This window comes from Crocodylus siamensis, chromosome 12 (genome assembly GCF_052110815.1).
Source record: "Crocodylus siamensis isolate JL-2025a chromosome 12, ASM5211081v1, whole genome shotgun sequence".
Classification (NCBI taxonomy): Eukaryota; Metazoa; Chordata; order Crocodylia; family Crocodylidae; genus Crocodylus; species Crocodylus siamensis.
The window spans coordinates 42,899,887-42,918,522 of record NC_143406.1 but is presented as its reverse complement, the minus strand read 5'-3'; the positions used below and the strand labels follow the sequence as shown (position 1 = coordinate 42,918,522).

Sequence of the window (18,636 nt, the reverse complement as noted above, 5' to 3'; positions counted from 1 at the left end):
GACAGGATACTTAATCTCCTCTTGGTGGACTCAAAACACCGTCTCAATAAAATGCTGATCAGTCATCTAGTTAGGTTCCTGCCAGCTCTCCTCTGCTTGCCTGCTGTCCAGATTTTACATTTCTTTAAATTGTACAAACCTCTTTACTGCCAACAGAGACCAGTAATTCCCAAATTAGCTGGTAGTCACTTCATGTGATTGTCTATCTTTTCATATTATCTGTTATCCCATCAGTGATCGCAAGCTAAGCAGGGTTGATCCAGGTCAGTACTTGAAGTAAAAATCAAGGGACATTTAAGTACGCTCTCATGTCTTTTTTTAAAAGTGTTTCTGTTGACAAGTCTCCTTTTCACATTAATGTCAACCCAATAGCTGAAGAAGACTGCGGGAGGCTTGTGATCATCTCATCAAGGGGCAATGAGTAAACATCTTGCAGCGCCAAATAGGCACTCAGACTCAAAAGAAATCTGTGTTAGATGTGACAAGGAGGGTGGAGCGGGCCGCGTTCCAGCCTGTCGGTCTTGTGGGGAATGCTTGAGGGGTGGCAATGGTGATATACATAGTTGGTGCAAGTCGTCTCATAAGCAAACCCCTATATGCTCTTTTCACCCCAGAGGAGATGGCCATCTGGGCCTGGTACCAGAGCCCAGAGACTGCTCCCTGATTAGTTCCCCACGATATTGTCTCATTTTATTCAGTGAGTGTTGTCCCTAGGTTAAGACTAGGTTTGGTAACTGGTTTGTTGCAAGCGGGGCTGTCTGGGGCCTGAGGGCAGGAGTGAGGATGAGAGAGCTAGCTGGTTGAGAGAGAAGGTCTCAGGGAGGACACAGGGAACTGGAGTGGCAGAATAAAGACCATTTGTTTTTGAAGCAGAGTCTGCTGTGCTGTTTGGGATATTGGCACTCTGACCCCTCCTCTTCGCAGAAGAAAGCAGCCCCTCTTCCTCACCTGGCCAGAAAGATGGATCTCAGAGGTACGGGTGCTACAGATTACCAGGGAAGCCGGGGATCATTTGACAAGAGCCACATCTCCAAGCCAGAGGCTTGTGCCTTTTGAAGCTACACCGGGGCTGGCTTCAGAGGGTCACTGAATAAGGCTGCTTTTGGGGGAGGCTAGAGGCAGTGCTTTCCCTGCCCCCAAAAGCACTGTTGATCCTGTGACAGATGTTCATTTATAAAGTGAAGGATACATTAGATTTTTTGTGTGGATGCATGCACACAGATTGGCAGCGACAATTTCTTTCAAATGGCAATCACTTACTGAAAGTACCAATGTTTTTACATCACTTTAAAATAGTTGTGTAAAATGCTGAAAGACAAAAGCCTGTCAATCAACAGTTTTCAGTGCCAAATTCTGTGGGCCTCCACTAGTACATTTCTCCTCTCCTCTAGTACAAGCTCAAATACCACCAAGCTCCAAGCTGCGATCACTCCCCCACCATTCTCCAAAATTAACTTCGGTACAGTATGTATAAATTAGGTACAGTATATGGACAGCTAAACTGAGCACCAGACCTGGGAAGGTTGGACCTCTACTAAATCAGCCCTGATCTCTTGTTAATACTGAGGGCAGTGTTTTATTTATCCGTTCTTAATGCAGGTGTTTAGAAACATGTGGCTGGTAAGCAGGTAACTGCAAGCGTCACCTCCACAAATTCAGTTTAGCTGATAGCTCTGCAGCAGAATATTAAAAATTGCATCATTTGTAACCTTTTTAGAACTAGGCTTTTTAAAACAACAGTAACTAACAGAGTCCTCATTTGGACCTGAAGAGAATAACTGAAGAGAACATCTGTTTTCCCTTTAGATATGGAACTGCAATAGCAAGCCATGCATGAATTTTATTAAGCTGTGCTAATTTCCTACTAGTTTGGGGAGCTGTACATTACCCATAGAGATATTTGGCTCTGCATCACCACATGAAAAGTCATTATAAAAACACTGCAGAAAAAATGGGGGCAGTTTGGCAGTAAATGCAATGGGTTCCATTCTCAGGGAGCTCCATTTTCCTTGGCTTGTTTTTGTATATTTTGTGTCTTTTGCTATGTTGTTTTTTCTCTTAATGTTTCTCATTTTATTACCCAGTGATTGTTTTTATGATGCAGAAGTCTGAACAAGGCATAAGCCTGAACCAACAATTCTACTTAGTGCTGAAACGCTCCTGTACTTAGAAAGCAGAGGCCTAAAGCTATTTGTATTCTCACAGGACACAGTCTGCTTTCAGAATGTGCCCATTCTCAAACTCTAAATATGTAATTCCTACAACCTCTCAAGACAAATCCTCTCATGTAGAATATAGAAAAAAGAAATCTAATCATTGCATTCATTTAGAACATATTAGATCCCAGGATCCAGAGGTCTCAAGATATAGCCTTATACTAGGACCCCAAGGGTCTAAGTTTACATACTCTGAGGACCCATCCTCATAGGCAGAACTTAGTTGTACAATCCCTGTATACTCTCAAGACAATCCCATGCCAAGAACCAACATTTTATATTTGCATTTAAAATATCCCTTCACTCAAAATCCACAGCCTTTCTGAGCACTCAGACTGTATCCTTCCATTCAGCAGGATACTTTTTAACTTACAAAAGTGTACCTCCTTACATGAGATTAGTTTGGATAGTCCCAGGTGGGTTTCAAACACAAGATCAACTTCTGCAATAATTAATAATCTGGAGATTAATAAGAGGTTTAGCATTCTGACTGTAATATTGTTTGCTCAGTGACTTTGAATGGTGTTGTAATGAAGGAGAACAGGCTGCTGCCAAGTAGTCTGGAAATGGTGAGGATTAATTGGGTAGAGTCACAACTTGCATATTTCTGTTGTTCGTATTTTATCCCTTGTGGGAGAGAAGATGAGAAGGCTACAAGGAAAACAAAGGATTCTGTTGCAAATTTCATAAATAGACATACTTTGCTCCTCCAGGCCAACCTCAGGCATCCTCAGTTTTTCAGTGTCTGCCATCAGTGACAGAGTCCATGCCAGTGAAATTGCATAGAGCATAAGACACTTCTGGCTCTTTGCTTGTGGATCTAATAAAAGAGAAGGGAAAGAAAGAATAATTAAGCATAGGAACATATTGAAAACATGCAATTAGAGATGGAGGAATTGCTAGCTTATCCAGCTCTCCATCACTGGGGTCAAGGCATGAATGCATCCAGGTCCCTGGAGCTCTGTCTAGTCCTGTTACAATTAAACCATCAATTATCAACCAGAATCCCTTATAGCTTGGGAGAATCCAGGGCTCAGAGAATGTGTGAGGTTTTAATATTGGGTTAGAGGAAGTAAAAATAAATGGGAAAAAGTAGTAGCTACAATCCAAATTTATTGAAAGAAGTATTATCTGGGGAGGTGCTGAATACTTTTTATTTCCTTTCCTTTCAATAGTGTTAGCATCTCAAAAGGATAGGGCCTGAAAGAAAAAGATAACTTATGGTAGGATTCATAAGATGTGGGGAATATGCAGTCATGGCCTCAGTGCTAGTGGTAGAAATCTGAAGTACTGGAAACACATGGTCAAGACTGTACAACCAGTGGGCCGTGAGCTGTATTTGGGCCATGAGAGGTTAACATGTGGCCCCCTGGGCTCCAACTTAGCTGCTGCTGCCCCCATCACTCTGGCTGCAACAGGATCTCAGGCCTTCTCTTCCCCTTCCCTCCTCTGGCTTCAACATCCTATCCACCTCCCTGCAAGGAGGCAGGGCAGCACAGCGTGGTGCAACCCACATGTCAGGGGATACCTGTGCAGCATGGCGCAGCGAGGGGGCCTGCAGCCAGGGAGCTGAAGTTGACACCAGGACTCACTCCCATGTTGGGAGCAGCAGGGGGAGGGAGGAACCATGCAACATGGTTCTAGCCTCAGGCCCCCACAACATGCAGCCTCCCAGCCACTTTAAAGTTAGACAGTCCTGGTCTGGATGTTGAGGTCTTTAGAAAATATTATCTATATTGAAACCATTTCTGTTTAATTCCTCCATAAGAATATCATTGTTCATTACGTGAGTCTATTTTCTATTTGATCAGAGATCAAAAATTTGCAGAGAAGGCCACCAAGAGAGTCGCATAAAGCTTCTGGAAACACCAGCTTAGATTAGGGGCCTGGCTTTTAAATATTACAAGGCTACCTGATAGCAAGTGTGTGAAGTGTAAGCAGAAACACAACACCTTGTCAAATAGGCACTGATAGTTGCATGATGGAAAAGAAGAAAAGGGAGCTTAGTTCTTAATTTTTCTTCAGACTTCTAAGCCTTGCCATTTAAATGCACAATACATGGGCATTTTTACACGTACTCCAGGGTGAGAAAGGGGACGCTTTAAATAGCGTGGCTCTGAGAGCTATTCTGATTAAAATGCCTGCAGCATCTCATGTATCAGCATCCCCACATATCAAAATGGCAACAGCGGGGCTTTAACTAAAGCTCATTGGACGAGGTTTAGTTAACGCACCCCCACCGTCATTTTGAAGTGCAGGAAGGCTGATATATGGAACGTGAAGTCTGGCTAAAGTACACCAATTAGCACGCTCCAGCAGACTCAGTTAATCAAATCTTCTCCAACGCTGTAATTCCAGTGTCTCAGAGCAGCCTTCAAGCATGTCTACAGGACCCCCTGGGCCCCTGGGCTCCCCCTGCCATGGGCTCAGTTCCTCTAATGAAGTGAAGGTAAACTAGCTTCAGGAATCCTATCACCCAGAAGTAATAATAGTCTGATATTGGATTCAGTTTGATTGTCTAACCCAATGGTCAGAAAGAACAATTCAGGTGATTTATCATCAGGGATTCCATTAGTATATTCTTTGACTTTCTTTCACTTTGTTATTCCCAGCTCTGTAGCTCCATATGATAGTTATCTGCTCAGAAATTTAAGGTACCGTCACTTAGTTTGAAGGCCAGTTTCAACAAGTCTTTTGCAGCAGCTCTGAATTCTGCGAGTTATTACTGCCAACCCTTGGAGTAATAACAGCAGTGTCTCCACCATGGGCAAGCAATCAAGGTGTAATGAAAATAGCACTCTCAAATTCTATTTGTTTCACTGAAATGCTGGAGCCACATCTGTTCTTTTGCTTATCCCCTAATGGTATATAAAAAAGCGATGCAACTTGCAGGTAATTCTGTAACACTAGAGGATAGATTATGTTTTTTAAGCCATGGCCAATATTGAGATGGATGTGGAGGGGCCACCTGTAAATGGCATTCCCAGGAGGAATTATGGCTTTGTTGGCTAAAATGTCTCCTAGAATAGGGGCAGGCAAAGTCTGGCCCATGAGCCAGATCAGGCCTGTAGTGGACTCCATTTCCCAGCAGTGCCTGCCTGCATCACTGCAGCCAGTTTCCATGGAGACCCTGGCCATGGCTGCCATGACTGCATGGGGCCAGGGTTTCCATGGAGACCAGCCCCAGCAGTGCTGGCAGGGCACCTGGCTGGGCGGAGAGCTGCTCCAGGGCTGGGATCTTGGCGTGGTGACAGCGTGGTCCACAGCTGGGGCAATCCACTGCCCACATGCCCTGGGCAGAGGCATGCAGACAGCAGATCATGGCTTGGTCCTAGCTCCAGACCATGCTGTCACCACTGCAAGATCCCAGCCCCAGCCATGGAGTAGCTCCCCACCCTATCATGCACCCTGCCAGTGTTGCTGGGGCCAATCTCCATGGAAACGCTAGCCCCATGTGGTTACGGCAGCACTGCTGCTGGGGTCTCCATGGAAACTGATGCAGCGATGTGAGGAGGGGCTGCTGGGAAATGGAGTCTGGCCGCTGGCCGGATCTGTCATTCTGTCCACTCCTGTCCTAGAAGCTCTACAAGGCCATACTCCCTGAGGCGGAAGGCTTAATGCTCCTGACAGTTTAAGAGTAGGCAGGTTGGGAATGAAGTAGCTTGCAGGCGCAGCTTGGACTGACTGCAGTCATCTGACCCAGAAGTGAGGGTTGGATATAAACCCAGACCCTGAGATGAGCCAGCAGTAACATCTTGGATCCTTCTGAGAGAACACCACCTCCGCAGGACGGCTGCAGCTGCAGAAGGTCAACATGGAGAATAATACCGAAAACAGTCTGGAGGTTTGGGGAGGAATTAAGGGGAGGAGGAGGAGGTTCCTATGGACTCAGGGAGGGACCCAGAGTCCAGATTGAGGGGCTGCGATTGTGGGACCAGAGAAGACCCAGGAACAACCCCAGAAGAGGGCTAAGTCGAAGAGAACATCAATGAAGATGCTATCTGCAAGGCATGGGGCATGGTGTAGGGAAGGAACAGAGCCATGCATTCCTCCTGGGAATGCCATTTACAGGTGGCCCCTCCACATCCATCTCAATATTGGCCATGGCTTAAAAAACATATAATCTATCCTCTAGTGTTACAGAATTACCTGCAAGTTGCATCGCTTTTTTATATACCATTAGGGGATAAGCAAAAGAACAATTAGTCCATAAGGCAGGGACCACAGTGCACCTGGTGGTCATTTGAGAGAGCAATTTGGGAAGCCCTGCGGTAACCTCCCTCATACAAAAATTTAAAAAAAAAGACATCAAGATGTGATGGGCAACTGAAGGGATAATTGCTCATGGTAAGTGAGGGCTGAAAGGAGTCCAGGGGCTTCATGGCCAGCCCTGGAGAGGCACCCTGTCTCACACCCCTCTCTGGTTCACTAAATCAGTGTACTAGTTTGGTGAGAGGCAAGATGATACCTGAAATGAGGATGGTTGAGGCTATGTTATGCTTGATGAGCCAAGTTTCAAGGGGCTGTGGATCAACTTGGAAGACGGAAATGAGACTGCTGGTGTTGGAGTCCCTTAAACACCTTCCTCACTTAGCAGCGCAACTGTCACTCCCAACTGCCACAGGACTTTCGGCCCCAACCTTCCCAATTGCTTTAGGACCTTCCAGGCTTCGTATGCCATTGGACAGCTCTTCCAGCTGCCTCAGAAACCTAGCTCCCCACAGATTATCTTTCCAACCACAACACAATTGCTATGTGGGCAACAGATAAAACTGAGAGCCTGTTCCCTTCATTGCCTCTCTCTTTCTTTTAGCCCTTTCAGTTCTTCTTCCGTCTTTTGCTGTCCGTCCTTCTCTCTCTTTTGCTATCTGCAAGTGAAAGACAGGGAGGAAATAAAGCCAACATCACAGAGATTTCTTCACCTCAGAAAAAAGAGAAGAGCAATGCAGATATAACAGCCAGGGAAAAGGGAATAGGGATGAGAAAAATATGAAGATGGAAAATGAAGGGAGTGCACTAAAACAAACATCAGCATTATACTTAGAAACATCAGCATTATAGCTTATACTTTTTATTTAATTCACTCACAAAAATAGTTTTGTTTCTGTTGTGAGCCCAGGGATGGAGCAAGGTAACAGGTTGTAGGGCTATAAGTTAGGCAGATGACAAGGAAAAGGAGAATGACAGTGTATTTGGTAGATGGCTGAAGGCAGTATCATAGAATCATAGAACCACAGCAGTCGGGTCGGAAGGGACCTTGTAGATCTTCAAGTCTGACCCCCTGCCTGAGCAGGAGAAAAACTGGGCTCAGATGACTCCAGCCAGGTAGGCATCAAGCCTCCTCTTAAAGACCCCCAGGGTAGGAGCCAGCACCACTTCCCTTGGAAGTTGGTTCCAGATCCTAGCCACCCTGACCGTGAAGTCGTTCTTATGGATGTCTAATCTAAACCTCCTCTCCAACAACTGGTGGCCGTTATTCCTTGTCATGCCAGGGAGCGCTAGGGGAAACAAGGTCTCTCCCAAACCCTTCTGGTCCCCCCTAGTGAGTTTTTTAATGAGGATGGGGTGGGAGATGGTGTCAAAGGCCTTGCTGAAGTCCAGAAAGACTGCATCCACGGTGACACCTGCATCCAATGCTTTTGTGACCTGATCATAAAAGGCAATCAGGTTGGTCTGACATGACCTGCCCCTAATGAAACCATGCTGGTTGCCCTTGAGCATCGTCTCTGAAGCCGGCCCATCGCAGATGTGCTCCTTGATGATCTTCTCAAAAAGTTTCCCTACGATTGAGGTAAGACTGATGGGCCTATAGTTGCCCGGGTCCTCCCTCCTCCCTTTTTTAAAGATGGGGACCACACTGGCTATTTTCCAATTATCTGGCATCTGGCCCGAGCAACATGAGTGCTTGTAAAGCTGTGCCAAGTGCCCTGCCATAACCCCTGCTAGCTCCCTCAACACCCTGGGGTGGAGAGCATCTGGACCCGCTGATCTGAACACTTCCAGCCCCTCCAGAAGCTCTCTAACCTGGTCCTCCCCAACCTGAGGTCTGGAGGCGTTCCCCTCGAGTATTTCTTGCATCGCGGTGGGGAAGTCCTGGTCCCTGAACAAGAAAACTGAGGTGAAGAATTGGTTAAAGAGATCTGCTTTCTCCTCAGGCGCAACCACCAGATTGCCCAGAGGATCTTGCAGGGGCCCCACATTTCCCGCTGCTTTTTTCATCCTTCCTATATATTTTGAAAAAGAACTTTTTATTATCTTTGATGCTAATCCTAGCTCTATGTCTGCCTTTCCTGACAGCCCCCCTACAGGCCAGAGCAGAGGAGGTATATTCCTCTTTAGTGATAGCACCCCCTTCCACCAGGTGTACGCCACCTTTTTGGCAATCAGGCATTCCCAGATGCCCTTGGTGAGCCAGGGGGCTTTCAGGCATTCTTGCCCTCCTTGCTTCTTGGTGGGATGGTCACCCCTTGGGCCCTGAGTATCATCTCCTTAAGGAACGACCACTCATCTTGGGCACTGAGCTCCCCTGCTCGAGAACCCCAGCACCTCTCCCACTAATCTCAACTCATTGAAGTTGGCCCTCTTGAAGTCTAGGGCTACTGCCTTGCTGCAGGTCCTTGACACCCTGCGCTGAATGGTGAGTTCCAGCAAGTGATGATCACTATCACCCGGGTGGTCAAGGACCTGGAGGCCCCTTACCAGGTCGTCGCCTGTGGCCAGGACCAGGTCCAACAGGACATTTCCTCTGGTGGGACTGTGCACCTCCTGGATTAAGTGGAAGTTCTGTATCTCGGCCAGGAACCTCCTGGAACAGTCCGACCTGGCTGACTGCTCCTCCCAGCAGATGTCTGAGTAATTTTAATCACCCATGACAACTACATCCCTTGCTTTAAGTGCCTCTGCAAGCTGGCCCGAAAATTCCCGGTCCAGCTCCTCCCCTTGGCTGGAGGGTCTGTAGTAGACTCCCACCGTTAAACCTCTCTCCACAGCCCCCTCGTATCTTGACCCAGAGCACTTCGGCTTGCCCCTCTGACCCCATTCTGCTGGCAGAGGATGTGTATTGCTCCTTGACATAGAGCGCCATGCCCCCACCTTTCCTTCCTTCTCTATCCCACCTGTAAATCCCATAGCCTCTAATGTAACTGCCCAGTCGTGGGATGAATCCCACCACATTTCTGTAAGCCCTATTATGTCTGGGTTTGAACTGGCTATTCTGAGGGCAAGTTCCTCCTGTTTGTTCCTCATACTACGAGCATTGGTATATAGGCATTTAAGGCCTTGCCTAGCTGCGTGTGCCACCCCCCGATTTGGGAGACTGTCTGGACCCCTGTTTCTTACCTGGGCACTCCTTGCATTTGTCACCTGTCTTGCTTGGGTGGTGTCTCCTCGTCTTCCTGCAGCCCCCTCCCCCGGCGACACTAATTTAAAGCTCACTGTATGACATCAGCCAACCTGGAAGAGAAGACATGCTTGCCTTTAGGAGAGAGGTGAAGCTGATCCCACCCCAGCAAGTCCCCTCCCCTCCCCCCGAAAGCATGGGTCATTATCTAGGAACCCAAGGCCTGCCTGGTGGCACCAACTGCATAAGCGCCGGCTGACCTCGCCAACGCAGGCCTCGTGTCGCTGTCCCTACCTACTCACTGGGACAAGAGAGGAGAATACCACCTGTATATTGACTACAACCTCTTAACCCTGTGGGCTCACACACTTACTGGTTATCCTTATAGGAAAGAAATTAGCAGGGAGATTAATAGGAGGCTACATTATTAATGGCTAGCTATAGGGATAATCTACCCTGGCCATGCAGCTTGACAGCAGGGAACAGAGTTGTAGCAATTCTGTAGTGGCAAACAATCCTCCTTTTGAATTGCACCCAGAATAGCTTATGGATGGTTAGAGAAACAGCCACTATACTATCAGCATGGGGAAAAAGCCTTTTCCTTCTGACAGCTGGATGGATGGACAGAAGGGAGCTGTTGAGAGCTGTTAGCATGGATGAATGAATAGGAACTGAGACTGTCTGGTGCCTGATTTATTTGCTGAGCAGTTCATTTGGGACTGTGGTTTCCCTTTCACTTACAGATGAAGCAAGCATATCAAGGGAATTAGCCTTGATATTTGTTTGCATTTGCTGAAATCCCCAGGATCCTTTGGGAATCTGAAGAGATCCTCAGGGACAGCAATGGTTTAGTCAGCAAGGCGAGGAAATGGTGGGGGCTGTGTGTTGTACTGAAGGAGGGCAACAGAACTAATCAGAAAATAATAGTCTGCTCACTTCATGATCAGGTAGGGCCTGATTTTCAGAAGTGCTTGCACCTGTGGATCCCAGGGATATCAACAGGAGTCCTGAGTGCTCAGCTGCTCTGGAAATCAGGTTCCTAAGATGTGGATGTTTGATTTGGTTTGATTGCTCTTGTCCTAGTTTGCTGTTTCTTTGTGGGACAATGATGGCATCTAGTGGCTACATTCAGGAATTACAGGTAATATCTTACAGGTGCCCTTCCCCAGGACGGATTGGATCAGCAGTTCTCAACCTTTTTTGTACTAAGACTCATTTGTAAACATTGATGCCGAGTCCCCACCGAGTAGACAGTTTAAGTAGAAAACAGCCCCCTGGATCTGCCATTGCCCCTCACTTCTGACCTCCAACCCCCTAGTGTGTGGTGCTGAGGGTGGGTGTACAGGGTGGGGGGTGGGGGGCATGCAGAGGCATGTTCCCCACCAGATTTGTGCACTCACAGTGGGCATGGGGTTGCAGCCTGGCTGGACCAGCATGGCAGGAGCAGCCCCTGTGGCCCAGTGGGTGGGTCCCAGCATGGGAGGGTGGAGTGGGGCAGTGAGACTTGCTGCTGCTGCCACTGTGAACCCCACACCAGCAGCATGAGGAGTAATGGACTGGGGGGGAGGGGGCCACACTGCCCTCACCTCCTCCTGCCACCAGCTGCTTGCACGCTGGGCCACAGCTCTACCCTGTGCCATGGCCTAGCTGCTGCTGCTCCCCTTAGGCCATGGTTCTGTCCCAAAAAGGAGGTGGGATGGCAGGCAGCACATGTGGCTTGAGGGGAGTGGCAACAGCAGCTGCTGGGCCATGGTGGCGGGACAGAGTCACAGCCCAGCATACAAGCAGTTGGTAGCAGGAGGAGGTGAGGGCAGCGTGGGCTGCCCACTGTCCATCACTCTTCGTGCTGGTGCAGGGTTCATGGCAGTGGCAGCAACAAGTCTAGCTGCCCCGCTCCACCCTCCTGCACTGGGATCCACATGCTGGGCCACAGAGGTGGCTCCTGCATGTACTGATCTGGCCAGGCTGCAGTCCCATGCCCGCTGTGGGTGCACAAATCTGAAGGGACATGTGTCTCACCCTTGTCCCCCTGATACGTTGCCTGTGTCTCCCCTCCCCTCCCCCCGAAAATGTGTTACCTATGTCTCCCACGCTCCATAGACTTACCTATGGGGAGCTACAGGAGCTGCTCTCCTCCCTGCCTGGCTGCCATGTGGATGTGTGTGAGCACATGCATGTGGCACCCCCTTCCTGATCAGCCTCCTTCTGCTCTCCCCCAGCCCCAAGCAGCCCATTGCAGGCCGGAGCTCTGCCAGCCTGCAAGGGGAAACCTGCACTTTCCTGCATTTTTCTGATTGTTCGTGACCCTTTCAAATATTCTTGCAATCACATTTGGGTTGCAACCCATGAGTTGAGAAACACTGGGTTAGATATGGGTTGGGCAATTATTTGGGCCAAAGAGCCACTTAGGGAGTTTTGGTGAGCTGTGGGGCTGGTCAGCACCTCCCTCCACTGCCCCTCACCCCCAAAAGCTCACCAAAACTCCCTAAGTGGCTCTGCCCCATGCTTGGCCAGGCAAATGGGATGGGGCTGTGGGATGGGAGTGGCATCTGGGAGCAGGGCGGGTGGGACTGAGGCCAGGATGTGGATCGCAGTGTGATGACGGTGCAAGGCCAAGGCCCAGGGCAGAGCTGTGACCTGCTTCCTGCACACCCCTGTGACAGAGCCTGAGCACTGGGGCCAAGTTCAGAAGTGGCTGGTGGGGAACAAGGCTGGCTGCCATGCCACCCCAGCTGTCCCTCTGCCTCTGGGCATGCAGCAGCAGCTGCATGTGCCAGGGCCCGGGCTGCCCCCCACACCTGGGCCAGACAGGGCCGAGGGACCTGCCATTGGCCGGACAATCCCTTGGCAGGCCACCCCTGGGTTACATGCTGGAGATCAAACCACATATGTGCATTTACACAAGTGCTGGACTGTGCAATTCTTTAGTACTTAAGCAAGTACTAAATGATTAAGCAGCAACCAGCATTGCTGTGGAGAGTCCTGATTTACTACTGCACAGTAGGTTTGGCATCCTGCCTGCCAATACTATGTCACCATAATAGCAAAGAGTTACAGCAACATAGTTCATCGCTGTGGAAACACAGCATCTCATGTAGATGTGCCCTACGAGAAGGAAAGCTCACATAAGACAACTAATTTTCCTCAAATAAGGTTTTTGGAAGTGATTAGGGAAGAATTTTTGACAAACAGTTCTTGTGCACTACTGTTCCTGCTTCTGGCAGCACCTCAGTAAGTCACTGCACCAGCTAAGGACAAAAGGATTTGTTTTGAAAAGTGCTGATAGCTTAATTTGTGTGGTTAATATTCTTTATGTTTGCTTTCAGGAAGAATGCATTTGTTTCAAATATTTGTTCTACGTCTGGGTATTCCATGAACATTCTTGGGTCTTAATTTCCAGTGAATTTCAACTGAAATTCCCCTTGGCTTAGGAGCTTTCCCTAGGTCTTCATACATCTGTCTTATTGGCCCCTGCATAGACTATGGCACTCAAGGCCTAGAGTTTGGGCCATGGATGAAAACCACCTGGCTGAAGCAAAATCTAAATAAAATGCTGGCAATGTCTGTGGCAACAGGAAAACACAGAAAAGATAGCTCCCTCTTGCACTGAGAGTGTGGGAATATTAATTGTTACTTCATTTTGCCACCAGAAGATATTGCATCACCAAATGTTGTTAGGCCAGCATTCAGCCATTGTTTCTGAGAATGTTTTTCCACCAATGCCTGAATGGGATTTCTTTCAGATGTGCACCTTGCTACTGCAGGCTGTTCCTCATCAGTACAGCACTGGCTTCCTCTCACATGCTTTGTGTGGAACTACATCTGAAGTCAATCCAGAAGTTAAATCTGATGCAGAAAGCAACAATTTCCTTGCTAGAGTTTTTCAGTGGGAGAACACGATACCAGTGCTCTCTGATCTGCACATGCTGACTGTTACTCTCCAGGTAGAAGTTAAAGAGTTGGCCTTGACCTAGAGGGCTCTGAATAGTGCGGGGCCTACACGATTGAGAAATGAATTCTCAATTTGTACCAGTCTGTCACAACTGCAGTCAGAGAGGGGTTTGACCTTGAACCTCCTGCATTTCACAGGGAACTAGATACAAAGCAGGGTTTTTTCCCCATTAGAAAAAGAAAGCGGTTCTTTCTGAATTCAAAACTGAAGTGTTGCTCTTCACGATAACTTGCCAAGGCCCGTCTGCATACTAGGATTTTGAAGGAGGAAAGGTCCTGATGGAAACTAATGCTAGGAAGGGAGGAAGACTGTCAGGGACTGAGGGACTAAGCTTTGTCTTGCTGAGAGATGCTGGGACCTCAAAATCTTGCTTGTTTGCTCTTTGTATTTTAATTCTTTTTATTTCCACATAGGGATGCACAGTTAAAGCAACCAGATAACATTTAGCTGGTTTGTGGCACCACTGAGAAAAATATGAAAAAACCCCTAACGCTTACTTAAAAAATCAATTCTCTCTCATCCGTGACTGCAAATGTATTTTAATCCTAGTGATACGGCTATTATACACTGGGAATGGAAGGCTTGTCTCTATACCTATACCTTCTACACCATGTTGTATACCCATTTCCATTTTTCATACCTTCACTCCGAATTTCCTGGGGTACAGGCAAGCCCTGTTTAATGATTTTTTTGCGTAGCGCTACTTCGCAATAACGCTCATTTGAAATCGGGACTCAATTCACTTAGCGCTCAGCGAGTTTCGTTATAACGCTCGCGGTCGCCATCTTGCGTCATCAAATACTTTCGGTTTCACTTAACGCTCATTTCGCTTGACGGTCGGGTCTTCAGGACCCGATTAAGAGTGCTCAGCGGCGGTCGCCTGTATAATGCTTGGTTGCAGCCGTAACGATGGGACGCCTATACCTTTTTTGTGCTGTTAAATGACTGATCTGCAGTGCTCGTCCTGATGCTACCTTAACCTTTTTTTCCTTCTCGTGACGCTTCCAAGTAACGCTGGACACGACAAGAAACTTCCCGTCCGGCTGTGGTTCCCTCTGCATTTCTGCAGCTCTTCGGGCCCGGCCGGAGTCAGCTTCGAGATGACTTCCAAAGCCGCTGGCCATGAACAGCGCGTGCCCCCGGGGGCTGGGGGCACGGCGACTGCCCGCAGGCGGCGTGGGCGTGGCGGCGGCGAGCTCCTGCAGGCAGCCGTGACGGTGGCGGTGGCGGTGCCGCTTGGTCGGGGACTGGCGGTGCTGGGTCCACCGGGGACCGGCCGGCTGACCGGAGCTGGGGGTGAGCGGCGACCGCCTGCAGGCAGCGGCGCTGGTGCTTTTCGCCGGGGGTGCCTTTGCCGCCGGCCGCTTCACATTGCTGGCCGGTAGTTGACAACATTTTCTTTCTGCTCCCGTTATTTCGTGGTTGGGCAGGGGCAGGCGCCTGTTCCTGGCTGCTCCCGAGGCCTGCAGCCCATCCTCTGCTTTCCTACAAGAGGAGGCCTGGAGCCAAGAGCCCTCCATGTCGCCCCTTACCCTAAGCGGAACCAGCCCCCTCCTCCTCGGCCGCCTGTTTCAATGCTTCTCCCTACAGCTGCACCTGCAGCCCGACACCCCCAGGGGCGGGGCGGGGCAGCCCGCCCCACCCCGCAGGCCCGGCTTTGTCTACCGGCGCCCCCTAGAAGAGATGCCCCTCCCCCCGCCCCTTTCTCATTGGCCCGCCTGCCCTTCGCCCCGCCCCCTTCCCTGCTGTTCACGCCCCCCCGCACTCTCCCCGCCCCCCCGCCCCGTCGAACGGCCAATCGGCTGTGGCTGCGCTGTGACGGACACCGCTCGGCCCAATGGGGAGGGGGGCGCCGCCCGTCCCGCCCCGCCCCCCCCGTGAGGCGCCTGGCCCTCAGCGCCGGCGGCCGCCGCCCGGTGCGGGCCGATTGAGCGGCCGGGGCCCCGCCGCCATGGCCGGGGTGGTGCGGAGCCTGAGTCGCTGCCTGCTGCCGGCTGAGGCCGGGGGGCGCGGGGAGGCGCGGCGGGAGGCCAAGGAGCGCGGCCGGGACGCGGAGCGCGAGGCGCGGCGGCGTAGCCGGGATATCGACGCGATGCTGGCCCGGGAGCGCCGGGCCGTGCGGCGCCTCGTCAAGATCCTGCTGCTGGGCGCGGGCGAGAGCGGGAAGTCCACCTTTCTCAAGCAGATGCGCATCATCCACGGCCGCGAGTTCGACCAGAAGGCGCTGCTCGACTTCCGAGCCACCATCTACGAGAACATCCTCAAGGTACGTGGCGCGGCCCGGCCCGGCCCCAGCCTCGTCCTCCCGGTTTGGAAGCGGGGTGGGGGAAGAGGGGGTCTCTTCCGTGACAGCGCTGCGCAGCTCTGTGTTGGGCAGCGCGTCTTTACGGTGCCCCGAGCCTGCCGTGACACACGTGTGTGTGTGTGTGTGTTGTCGCGGGGAAGGAGGTCCCGATCCCGGGAATCGGCCTGTCCCTGTAGAAAAGCGCGGTGGGGTTCGGGCTGACGTTGTTTTGAAGGGCAGCTCGGAGGGGACGCGGCAAGGGGCCAGAGAGGCTCTGTTTCCCCGGGCACATCTTGGGGTAACAAGGGACAATGGTCACAAACTGACGGAGAGAAGATTTAGGCTACACATCAGGGAAAACTTCTTCACTGTGCAGGTGGCCAAAATTTGGAATGGGCTTCCAAGGGAGAAGGTGCCCTTTCCTACCTTGGGGGTCTTTAAGAGAAGGCTGGCTAGGCATTTGGCTGGGGTCATAGGGCCCAAGTGCTCTTTCCTGCCCAGGCAGGGGGCTGGACTCGATGATGTGTTGAGGTCCTTTCCAACCCCAGCATCTATGAATCTATAAAGGGGAGCAGCAAGGCATTCCCCCCAAGGTGTAGGAGAAGTGCGCAGGCTGTGGCAGATAGGGCTCGCCTGCACTACTTTCTTTATTGCTTCTGTCTGTCTCCATAAAAAAAGGGTAGGGTGGGTCCCTGAGCTTTTGTTTTTTGGTGGGTCTGGATTTTTTTCCCCTGTACAGTTCATGGTGTAGTCATTTCATAGGCCCCTTCCCGAGCAGGTGATAAGCCACCATAGTATTTCCTACAGGCAAGCTTGTGTGACAGCAACTTCTGCTTTTAAAGGTAACGGTATAGGATCTTTCTCTGTTCTGAATGGAGCCAGGTTGCAGGTCTATGGGATTCACTGCCAAATATAGGTAGGGGCTTGTATGCATCGCAAAATAAGGAAAATTGCATCCACGTTTGGTTCCAGCTGTGGTTGCAGGAAACATCTACCAAGTGCTTGGTGGAAGCTACGGTTGGTGAACTCCATTGTACCATCCAAAGCTTCATCTTCCATTAGGAGATCATTCCTGTCCCTTGATATTTTTCAAGAGCATTATAGAACGTGAGGCATGCTCCTGGGCCATGGGTGCTGAGGGGTGGGCAGCTGACAGGAGGGACTTCCCTGTGGTCACCGGTTCCAGGGGGTGACTCATTCCTCTTTTGGAACAGGAAGAAATTAGTAAGTGCAATGCACAAGGAGCCCTTAGACTGGAAAAAATAGCTCTACCACATCTTTCTTTTTCTTCCCCCAGTGTTTTGGTATAAGATTTGAGTAGGAAGAAGTATTAGGCTTTCAGGTATACTCAAAAGTCAAGTGTGAGCCTTGGGTTAATACCTTAACCTGACTTAAACATATCTTAAAGTACTGGTAAGAGGCAGCTTTTAGTGAAGGGGTCTGCAAGAATAGGAAATACATTGGGATTGCTTTATTTTAGACCTGCATGGAGATTTCTGGCTTAATCCTAACACTTGGCTCTTGTATGGTGCTCTATGAAGAGAGAGAGGTCATAATTTTACATAGTTGTAATAACTTCGAATGAGCCTAGGTCTCCCAAGTCGTACTAGATTTTCATTCTGGCCCTTACTACTCCCCCCTGGCTTGACCTGCCTGCCACTTGGACAGTATCTGTCTGAATTTTTTTTTGTATTGTTCACATTTGGTGAAGGTGACTTGTATTCAGTAATTTAATATTAACTCTTCTTGCTAGTAGGGCTGCACATTTAGCTCTTTTTTCATGCCCCCCATAGCTTTGTCAAATAGCTGTTTTGTTAAGCTTCTACAATACTGAGATCTATGGGAGAAATGCTGTGTAAATCTCAGGGATTAAGTGGTCAATTTTCATTTCCTACCATGACTAAATTTCTTTCTGAAGAGTAGATTACTTCCCTCTCAGTGGTCTAGAGTGCATTCTTTCTAAAGTGCTTATTGCTTGGAAATCTACTGTCTGTATTGATTTAGATGAGCCTCAAATTTTGTTGTCTGAAAATAATGGAATTTGTATATGTTGGCTGATGTCAACAGTCTTGTTTTCCTCCATTATCAAAACTTCCACTTTTCTGTTAAGACTTCTCAGCCTCTTGCTTTTCCTGTATCTTGTTGCAAATTCGGTATTAACGTTGAGTTGTTAGATTTCTTTCCCCACCCTTTTGGGAGGACATACTTTCAGCATTTTGTTTTTTAACTAAGTAAATCTGTGATCCAAAATTTACTTTTCCATTTAGTACAGGTGATGGTTTAGAGCCAGGCTAGCTTTTTCTGGCATTTGTGGGACAATCTTCAAATACATTAGTTTAGCTTTGGTTTAAAGTAAATAGTCATTGGTTAACGAGGGTTTTGCTTGTTAATGAAGGCTAAGTTTCAAAGTAACTTTTTGAAACTTTTTGATGATTTGAAGTGAAAAGCAGTAGTGTTAATGTTCTGGTATGAGTACACAAGCTCCATGACTTCAGCACACCCACCTGGAAAGGGAAAGTGGAGAGTACAAGGAGTTGCCACTGTGGTATATGTTAAAGAAGCGTCTCAAATATATGAAGACCGAGGAAATCTTTGCATATTGCAAGTTCCAAATCTCATGAAAGGCTTCTCATAGTCTGTAAAAAGTTTCGTTTGGAATTATTGCTGGGGGTGTCAAAAAACTGAATGGCTTACCTGCCAACATGTCTGATAGCTGTTCCCACTTCTGCAGTTTCAGACTACAGTTAATGAAGATGTTGTGCACTTCCAGGTATACAGTGACTTTGTGAGTCACCCACTCTGATGTCCTTTTTGTGTAATTTTTTTGCTATTCCTTATTATCTTT

The 18,636-nt window shown here is 49.1% G+C and overlaps 2 protein-coding genes across 2 annotated transcripts in view; one reads left to right on the top strand and one right to left on the bottom strand.

Moving 5' to 3' along the window:
* Positions 1 to 1,076: 1,076 nt before the first annotated feature.
* Positions 1,077 to 15,131, bottom strand: LOC149855029 (uncharacterized). Its single transcript, XM_090023415.1, has 3 exons — positions 14,148 to 15,131; positions 9,555 to 9,668; positions 1,077 to 3,036 (listed from the first exon to the last, which is right to left on the bottom strand). The coding sequence occupies exon 1, from the start codon at positions 15,025 to 15,027 to the stop codon at positions 14,374 to 14,376; it is 654 nt and encodes a 217-aa protein (XP_089879541.1). The 5' UTR covers positions 15,028 to 15,131; the 3' UTR covers positions 1,077 to 3,036; positions 9,555 to 9,668; positions 14,148 to 14,373.
* A 254-nt stretch (positions 15,132 to 15,385) lies between these two features.
* Positions 15,386 to 18,636, top strand: part of GNA12 (G protein subunit alpha 12) — a 61,800-nt gene continuing 58,549 nt past the window's right edge. The window contains exon 1 of the mRNA XM_090023414.1: positions 15,386 to 15,773. Coding sequence (XP_089879540.1) covers positions 15,459 to 15,773 — 315 coding nt within the window. The 5' untranslated portion in view covers positions 15,386 to 15,458. The remainder of the gene's footprint in view (positions 15,774 to 18,636) is intronic.

Excerpts from the sequence above, each read along its gene's own strand:
- LOC149855029 (XM_090023415.1), bottom strand. The coding sequence starts at position 15,027 with ATGGAGGGCTCTTGGCTCCAGGCCTCCTCTTGTAGGAAAGCAGAGGAT.